Here is a 9,871-nt window from a genome sequence, read left to right on the forward strand (position 1 = left end):
GGCGAATGACAATCCACAGCAGCCCGCTAATATTCAAAATTAAAAAAAAAAGTCTGGCCACACGCTTGTAATAATCTGATGACAAATTCAACAAATGGAACATTTGTTAAAATCAGATATCATTAGAAGTGCTTCCCAATAATATTATTAATTAAATCAATATTAAGTTAAGATTTCTAGTTGGTTTTATCGAAGCAAAAAGACTCTTTGATTGTATTTAATTAGCGTTTAATATATAGTATTTTTCGTTCAGTTATAGTTGAAAACCTAATAGATAAAAGCGCCTTGGACTAACAGTTAAAATAACAAATTACGTACATAATCGTAATACTTATACATTAAAAGAACTTATGTGAAATCTATACAACAAAGGTTTTTACTATATACATACTTTACCCATATATCATAGACAATATCTATTGAAGAGTTTTACCATATTATATTATCTGTTTTCCATGCATGTCGGATTTAGTTTTATATATATATTATGACTAGTTTATGCGTTATGGTCTGTTGCTAAACTTGACTTTGTTTCGGCACAATCTGGGGGTTTTTTTTTTGCTCAAAATATGTATAGATATAGATATATAGTAGAAATGTTCGTGATAGTTTAATGGGAACAGTTCGGTCTTTAACATTGGACGGAACCTAAACAATAAATGATATATATCGCATATATAGTATGAAATTTCATTCTGTTGCCTAGACAAATCTGACTAGAGGCTAAACTTAATTGTGCAGCATTTTAAAATAAGTTCTCCTGTTCCGATTTTGTTTTTAAATATATATATATGTATAAAAAGTTGCATATAATGCACAATTTAGCGTTGATTGCGATTTTGAGTACTTTCAGATGTTTTTCCTTTTAGCTTAAAGAGTACTTTCGGGTATAATTCGAGTACTTTCATATGTTTCCTCTAGCTTAAAGAGTACTTTTGAGTATAATTCGAGTACTTTCAGATGCAGCTTTTAGCTTAGAGTACTTTCGAGTACTTTCAGATGTTGTATTTAGCTTAAAGAGTACTTTAGAGTGTAATTCGAACAGCTATTTAAAATGATGTTCTACGCAACTACAAGCTAATATATATATTAACTAGTTTAGCCAGTTTTTGGCTTAGTTTTTTTTTTTGGTTTTTTTTTTAGCTCTATCTCGTCGGCAGCGACATGTTCAGGCAGAGCTCATGATCGCGCAGATCGCCCCAGCCGCCGTTGCCCTTGCGCAGCTTGGACTTCTTGATCAGGCTGGGCACCGTCATCATCAGGGAGCGCGGGAACAACTGATGCGAGTTGCGTGCGATGCGCAGCACATGCTGCACCTTAGAGATTACCTGATTGGACTCGCAGTTCTTGTTCTTGTGATGGACGCCGCTGCAAAAGGATTACATGAGCGTAACATAAATCCTTATGAGGATCAGGTACTCACCACTCGCCGATGTGAAAGACGCGCGGTCCCTTGACAATCATCGCGTGCAGCTTCCGCTGCAGGCACTGCTGGGACACGTGCTGCAGGGACCAATCCCAGTTGTAGTCGTCGTAGGTGCAAAAGTGTCGGGCGCAGCGCCGGATGCTCGTCCAGGTGGTGCGATTGAAGGCGAAGCCCATGTTGTGTTTGCTGCTAATCCAGGGCATTGACTCCACCTGGCAGGGCCAACAAAAACGCACATCAGTAGAATTCACATCATTTCAATTTGAAGGGGGAAAAAACAGCGAACAGTAGGACAAAATGGTTTGTAAGCATGCAAATTTTATAAAGTCATAAAACGAGCCAAGATCTTATCTAAAATATTAAAAAATTTATCAAGATTAAGTTAAAATTTTTCAACTTGTTGAGTTAAGCAAATATATATTTTTTTTAGGCAACATGTCCTGCTAAATAGGCCCAATACACTGTACATCAGAGAGCAAAAATAGCGCAGCGTTGCCAGACTTTAAGGCGAGATGTATGGTGCATGTGACCACTAATGAATGTTAACGGTTCAATTTGCTTACAGTTTAATTAGGTGAATTTGTGACGCAACAAGTTTTTCTAGGCCCAATGCACTGTACATCAGAGCGCGAACATTGCGTATACGTGTGCACCTTGCTGCATAGTGCATTAAGCCTCTAATGGATTCTCATTTGAATTCTTAATAAAAACTCGGTTGGAATAATTTTAACGCTTTTTCTACCTTGCGATAGTCTTGGACGATGCTGTGCCTATCGAGCTTGGCGGTACGTACGCGGGCGCGCAGCTGTGTGTTGCATGCGTTCGTGTGAGGGGGGCGGGTGACGGCGATTGTAACGGTTTATCGGCATGCCAAAACAGAGACAAAGAGAGAGAGAGAGAGCACACACACACACACACACACACAACATAAAGAGAAACAACAACAACAGTTACAGTAAGTAAACAAAATAAAGCAACAACAACAATTACATGCGATACGCCAAAGCAGTTGGTTAGGGTATACGGGCGGGTAGCATGCCAACAAGTGTCCTTTTGCGACACACTACACAAAGGCAAATGAAAAAATTGAAAATAAAAAAATAATTGTGCTCTACTACGGCAATGATCGGAGGTGCTAGATTTGATTTTATAAAATATGAAAGATATTTTTGTTGTATTTGTTATTTCAGTCGAGGGTGCGCTACCTTCTGATAGACGGAATACAATGACGGCAGGACATGATAGTTCCATGTTTGTGCACCATTTTTATTATTATCATTATTGTTATTGTTATTGTTATTGCTAATGACATTATTTGTGTTGGATGCGGCGGTGACAGTGTTCATGTGGCTAGTTCTTTTATTGTTCATATTGTTTTTGATTTTATTATTATTGTTGTTATTTTTGTCGGCGTTTACGGTGTCGCCCACATAGACTTTGGCATTCTTGAATGAAGTGCTGGATGATGAGGCAGGCAAGCTTCTACCGTTATTATTATTGTTATTATTGTAATTATTGTTCCTATTCGATCCTAATAGACTGTTTGACGAGATCAGCGAGGAAGCATACGATTTTTTGTTAGTCTGCACGAAGTAGAGAAGAACGCAGAAAGATATATGATTTTTAGATACAAATATGAACTGCAAATGCGCGTGTTGATGTGTTTAAAGATAAGAGATAAAAGCAAATAGTTAAATGGCATAACATACATATGTACAACATATATATTTATCGGGCGTTACAGACAGATGTTAATATGTGTGAACACAGCTATGTATGTATGTATGCATGTACGAGTATGTATGCAACTGTAAGATGTATAAGTACAGTAAAAGCTCTATTACTTATTTCCAATTGGAATTTTCAACTGAGTTAGCATCTCAATAGTACTAACAGTCCCGTTTATTAGCCAACTTTTACGTTTTAGCAAAAGATAATCTATACTAATTCCAATTGGAACACATAAACGGTTAAAGTAAAACTTATTGAGCTGTTCTGAGAACAGGTAATAACAGCCCTGTTTATTGGCCAATTTTGTCGTTTTTAGCACTGTAGAAGCTGTACCATTTCCAATTGGAACGGTTAACGGTTAAACTAAAACGGAATTAGCTATTGAGAATCTCAATAGCAAATAATAACATCCCTGTTAATTGGCAACTTTGTCGCTTTTAACACTGGTTTCAGATACTTTTTCGAAGCGGCAGTTGACAGCACTGCAATTAACGGACATTTCTATTTCTGTTGCTTTGTTTTTCCTATTCTATTTAAATTCTTCGTTAACTATTATTGACAACATGAAATCTTACAACAAACGTTAACATAAAATTTGAGTTGATTCAAGTAAAATTTGGAAATACTTTTATATGTTTATAAGTTTTCCTTAGCGAGCTTTCACTGTAACCGAGTCAAGAACATGATCTATGTACTATAAAGCCCTAGTGCTGATATGATGTACATTATACGTTCATGTTTAGGTAGGATGTGTTCGTTAATAACAATTAAATTGGCATAAGCGATTGACATTTGCTTTTGGTTAAAAAGACATTAATTAAATATGCTGTATTTGAAGCAGTTTTTCTCTGATTGGACGACTAGGCGACTAACGAATATCGCAGCCAGGCAGTTGAGGATATCTCACCTTGCTGTGGTACGTATAATAGTTGAATGTCTTTAGATAGGTGCCCAGCGAGAGGATGTTGCACTGCGGACACAGATCCCTGGTGCGCTGCTGCATCATGCCCAGCAGATAGAGAAAGTCCTCGGCGACATAATGATCCTCCTCCAGGAACAAAACGAGACCTGCCAAAAGTACAAAGTATTAATGTTGTTTTCTTTCCAGGCGTAGCCGTGACTAACCCGTATGGAACCGGGTGACCTCCAGCTCGTTGAAGACGCGGTTCGATTTCCACCACCAATGATGCTTGGTCTGCGTGAACTTGGCCTCGCGATAATGGCCATAGAGATCCGGATACAATGCATTGTTGCAATTGCTAATGATAGCCCTAAAAGGATAATATACATTACTATATAGATAAGACCTCTTGGCTGAATGCACTCACTGCTCCTTCTTGATGTTCCTGGGGCAGTCGTTGGGATCGACGCCGGGATACTCGTGCGGATGCGTCTGCATCGAGTACGGATAGAATATCTGCAGCACCTTGCAGAAGTCGATCTGCTGCACCAGATCGTTGATGTCATCATCGTAAAAATCGTGCGAGAACACCAGCAAAGACTTGGAAATGTCGCGTGCCTGCGCCAGGCTGACAATCAGATGGCGCAGATAATTGATGCGCGTGTGCACCTGCGAGTAGGAAATGTTTCTAGAGCCAAGGAAACAAACAAAAACACACGTTCACGCACCTGTACGACAATTATCACAGAATCGTTTTGCAGCGGCCCAAACGTGTCCTCGTTCAGCACCAGCTGCAGCTCGTTGTATCTGACAATCTGACGCTTGATCTCCGAGATGTTGGGCGGCCGATAGGCCTCAAAGTTGATTGTGGTCGCCGCCGCCGCAAAGCCGGAGTTGCTTAGCCCGGAGATGCTGTTGTTAAGTTGGAGCACTGCAGGGCAAATAGGAGCAGCAATAAATATCGAAGAAGCTGTCAATTCTCACCTGCTGCTGCCGCCGGCGCGCTGTGATTGCGCGTGTGTGGCGTCAGATATTTGTGAAGCGGAGCCGGCACCATGGACAATATGGCATCCGCCGAGTCATTGGCCAACGCATCGCTGAGCAGCGCATCCCGGCTGTCCACTGAGAAGGAAGTTAATCAAAATTGTTTATTTAATATTGCCTTAATCATTTAACAAATTGTCGCTTACGATAGTTGAAATTGTGATACTGCAGCAGTCCGAAGATGCACAGCGCCAGGATGAAGACGCTGCGCATATAAAAATTGTTGCGTTTGCGTCCCATTGCCCCCGTATTGGGCAGCGGTATCAGTACACGGCCTGCAATAGGTATTTTTAATTAAATTGTCAAAAAGAAAAACCAAAAAACCTAAATTGCCACGAATTACCTCTCATTTTAGACATGTTTTTGGTCCGAGTTGCTAGCAAATGCCTACTAGGCGAGCTCTTTTATAGCGCCATCTGAAAAAAGCACAATTGATAAGACCGGTTGTTTATTGAGATAAAAATGTACAGTAAAACATCGCTGGAGTGAACTAGTATTTGACTTAAGACCTCGTGTAGAGGCTGCCCGAGTGGGACGTAGCCCGAAGTCAATGCCAAGGTGGAGCTACAATCGTTCCAGCATGTACAGTAAAAGATCGCTGGGGTGAACTTGAGGAGGACTTGCTCTACACGGAGTTGCACGACTGGGACGTAGCCTAAAGTCAATGCCAAGAAGGAGTTACAATCATTCCAGCTTCCTTCCACAGACAGAATGACTGATCCAGCTTGTCGTACGGATCGAGTATATATATATATATATTGTAAGCCCTGCATGTTACATACATTTGCACACAAACAATACGCCCTTTTAACCATTTTAAGTGAGCTCATTGCAGAAGAATCTTATCATTTTGAGTGGAACTGAAAACGAATTATTTGAAATGTTTTATTTATCGTTTTTCGCATTTCTAAATAATTGCAATTGGCCTTTTTACGGCTGCAAATGGAAATGAGAAACTGCCAACGCAATTCGCCAATTCTCCAGAGGCTTTGGATAATATAGAAACTTGCGCAAAATGCACTCGTAAAATGTACGAGCGGGGCTTCGTTTGGAGTCTCGCGCTGGAGGCAGCACTTGGAACTCGGCTGGTGGATGGGCGATTACCCAGAGCACAATGGAACCGTAGGGGGTGGGCGGTGGGTGGGGGCACCACATCTCGGCCTCCTAGCGACACGTAGCCATTGCGTGTGTTGTCATTAGGCCCCCGGCGGGGGATTACCCGCCCATCTGTTTGCCCGACTCGACTTGTAATGTGGGCGATCGCGCGGCCTCGCATAAATTGGCATGAAAATAGATTATATTTGTCTGACAAAAAAAAAATGTCATTTCTTAGCAGTTCTCAAATAGAAAAGAATCTAGTTGCAGTTAAGCCGAAAAAATGTAGCGCAAAATATCTATATATATATATACATATATAATATATATATATATATATACTAATAATGTTATGTTTTAAATAGGCTGCTTTTAATTAATTTTTATTTTTATTTACATTTTTTTTTTATAATGAAATTATGAAATATTTGTTGTAATTTCACCCGCAAGTGTGGAACAAAGGCGAAAAACGATATTATAAATCACATTTGTTTTCTATGCGATCGACCTCAAAATCGTTTTAAAAGTATTTTCTCTTTAATTTGGCATGTAGGACGTTTCACATTTTTCGTAAAATCCGCCCTTTCGAGCGAAAATGCTAGTCAACGAGGATTTTCGTTTTGTCTTCGACTTATTTTCAATCCCACGCAGCTTTCACTACAAATTATGATATACTCATAGAGGTATATAAACGCATATATATATATATATAGTGTGCTATTATATATATATTTAAAATGAAATAATGATATATTTACTGTAAGTAAACTTAGACGGTTTTTTTTTTTAATTTCACCCGCAAGTGTGGAAAAATAGCGGAAAACGATTTTATTCATCCCATTTGTGTTCCATTCAATCAATCTGAACTATGTTTTTTTAAATTCACTTGAGAGCTATTTCACATATTTCGCAAAATCCACCCTCTTTAGGAAAATGCGTAACAACGAGGTTTTCCCTTTTGTCCGTTCGGCTTTAACTTGTTTTCAAAGCTCAACATAAAAACTTAAGGTACACGTTTTTCTGTGATTTCTTCGAAATTCCATCCAACATCCGATTGGCTTCAAGGTTCTTAGTGAAAGTGCATTTGACGAAATGAAGGAAAATAAAACAAGTAAGAGGTTCTAGTCGGGAGCTCCCGACTAGGGGATACCCTGTAGCCTCTTCTTCCAACATCAAATGCATATATATATTCTATTTTAGAAGCTATATGTCAAGTTTGGTGACTCTAGCTCTTATTATTTACTAAAATTGCCCAAAAAACAGGATATCGATATCGATTCTTATCGATTGCTTGGCAACGGAGTAAGTTATCGATTATCGGAAACAAACTCGATCTGCGCAGGCACTAGGAGCACCTACATCTAAAATTTCAAGTCGAGTCTTTCGAGTCTTTACCTTTAAAAAGAGTCTAAATAATTCAGTTTAGACTCAGCATCCGTTTGTTCCAATTTTTTCGATATATTTTTGCACTTTTGAGACTCAGATTTAGGCGCCCAACAATTCGCGGCAAGTTCTAATAACCAACTGTCGTTTGGCTGGACAGTTTAGCTAGAACAACAGATCAATATTTACACATTGTTTGAGCTTGTCACACAATTAAGTATTAAGTAATATTCCTGCAATCGAGTTTTATAATATTTTGTCAAAGCCCATAATCGAAGCAGATGATAATATATATTTAATCACGCCCCTTAGCTATATCTAGAGCCCATTAAATAAATCACAAAAGTGAACTATAATTGATTTCAGCGCCTGGCACGCCCCTTAAATGTCATGGCAACATTATATTCTAGAAATGACAAAACATTCAAAGTATTTTCGGTTAATGAGAGAAACGCATTTCCATAAATAAATAGAGCAGGGTGCAAGTGGACTTGAGGCAACTCGCCCCGGAAAGGGCCTCGCGTTTGACTTTGAATTTGAACTTTAGACATCGATTCAAGATTAAAGCAAGTACAAGATATTTAGTTCGAAGTGACCGACTAACAAATACCGTGTAACCAGTTTTTTAAACACATACATATATATTTTCAATCATCGGGCATAGCCCGGCCTTGCCCGTAGCATGTATCAAATAAATTCCCTCAAAGATATTTGAGAATGAGTTTAAAACCGATCGGACGACGGTTTTTTTTTGTTACGGCTAAAATTTTTCAAATCTCTGAAATACGTATTTATGAAGAACTTAAGTAGAGCTTTGAAAGAAACAAAGATCTTTGAAAATGAGTCTGGGGCCGATCGAATGGTAAACAAAAAAGTTTTATACAAACGTTTTTCGCGATTTTTCCACACTTGCGAATGGAATTTTCCGAAACAGTCAATCAGTCGGTCAGTCGGGACAAACAGTTTCAGCTATCTTACATCATAATGTAGGCTAATAAAGCCGTATCTGCCGCTTGTTACAAACAGACATGCAAATTCAACATACCCTCTGCTGCACATATTTTTTAAAGGGTATAGAGTAGGCAACAAATACGCGAAAGTGCAGGCGTACTCAACGAAATCGGACGTTGCGCTCGAAGGTGTCGTCAAGGGGAGGGCAAGTGTAAATTCAGGTGAAACAGGTATGTATTTATTTATTTATTTACTGTTTGGCTGTTACGAAATTCGAGCGACATACAAAACGGCCAAAATTGGTCGCACAAAAGGCAAACAACAAAAACAATAACAAGAAACTGTTGTTGTTCGCATTTTCGTGCTAATTTATTGAGAATAAATGCTAAGTGGAGGTTAGATTTGGTTTACCTTTGGCTAAATTTGCAAGTGCGCAATGTTTTCGTTTCTGCCTCCGCCTCGTCTGTGCTGCTCCGCATTGTTGTTGGTCAATCGATTTTTCTCAGACGCCCCAAGTCCAGTTAATTTCTAACGGCAACATTTGAATTGTTGCTGCCGCCTTGTCGTTGTTCTTGTTATTGTTGTTGTCGTTGCGTAGTCAATTTGTAGCATTTTGCAAAAGTTCGTCAATTGGTTAATTACTTAAATCGCGTTTGTTGTTGTTGCTGCTGCGCGCCTTGCGGCTGAGATTCGTGCAATTTCTGAACACACACATGCATACAAACATGCTGGCAGCTGCGGTAACACACGCACACACACACACACACACACACACACAGATGCACAGCACACACTCATACGGGCATATCTTCGGCGTTTATCTCATTGCCTCATCTCACTTTTGATTAGGCCAATGTGTTTTATACAAATTATCTATTCACTTTCCATATATTATCACATCGGTTTTCGCTTTCTTTTGGAATATGGCAATAAATTTCACCGATGTTCGACCGCTGCTCGCAAATGTATCTTACGGTGCGCTCTCACAACTGAAAGTCAAAACGAAACAGCTGGCCTGTCTAGAGAATGGTACGCTGCTCGCATCGCAAATAGAGTGACCGTATTTGTGATGAATTTATTTGTTATCGGTTTCTATCGAGTACACTTCTGTTAACAGTGCTGTTAAGTTTGGCTAAAATTCGGAGATATAAATAAAAAATAAATACATTTTTAAACCGTATTGTTACCAGAACAAACAAAAATTGGTTTTATTTTGATATAGTTATGCGCATTTGAAGTCGTGAAAGCTTACGGGCAAACACGAACTATTTGATTGCTTAGCGCCCAATTCGAATCGTAGTTTGTAGTAATAAGTTGACTGTGAAGCAGTCAGTGATTGT

General features: G+C 39.1%; 1 protein-coding gene across 2 annotated transcripts; it reads right to left on the reverse strand.

Moving 5' to 3' along the window:
- Positions 1 to 237: 237 nt before the first annotated feature.
- On the reverse strand, positions 238 to 9,528 carry LOC115759459 (alpha-1,6-mannosyl-glycoprotein 2-beta-N-acetylglucosaminyltransferase). Of its 2 annotated transcripts, XM_030700391.1 has the most exons (11): positions 8,943 to 9,528; positions 5,446 to 5,518; positions 5,249 to 5,377; positions 5,043 to 5,180; positions 4,787 to 4,989; positions 4,486 to 4,727; positions 4,283 to 4,428; positions 4,065 to 4,225; positions 2,632 to 3,009; positions 1,424 to 1,638; positions 238 to 1,368 (listed from the first exon to the last, which is right to left on the reverse strand). In XM_030700391.1, exons 2-11 carry the CDS (start codon positions 5,459 to 5,461, stop codon positions 1,146 to 1,148), a joined length of 1,851 nt encoding a protein of 616 aa, XP_030556251.1. In that variant the 5' UTR covers positions 5,462 to 5,518; positions 8,943 to 9,528; the 3' UTR covers positions 238 to 1,145. The 2 variants fall into 2 exon arrangements, with proteins under 2 accessions (XP_030556251.1, XP_030556253.1); XM_030700393.1 differs by lacking the exon at positions 2,632 to 3,009 and having other exon boundaries at positions 8,943 to 9,512.
- Positions 9,529 to 9,871: the final 343 nt, after the last annotated feature.

Source organism: Drosophila novamexicana, unplaced genomic scaffold (genome assembly GCF_003285875.2).
Source record: "Drosophila novamexicana strain 15010-1031.04,08,12 unplaced genomic scaffold, DnovRS2.1 tig00000308-arrow-arrow-pilon, whole genome shotgun sequence".
NCBI classification, from domain to species: Eukaryota; Metazoa; Arthropoda; class Insecta; order Diptera; family Drosophilidae; genus Drosophila; species Drosophila novamexicana.

Bases quoted from the DNA above. Each gene is read 5' to 3' on its own strand.
- LOC115759459 (XM_030700391.1), bottom strand. The intron at 4,429-4,485 runs GTGAGTGCATTC...TTATCCTTTTAG, and splicing joins AGGAACATCAAGAAGGAGCA to GGCTATCATTAGCAATTGCA. The intron at 1,639-2,631 runs GTAGCGCACCCT...TGGCCCTGCCAG, and splicing joins TGTATTCCGTCTATCAGAAG to GTGGAGTCAATGCCCTGGAT.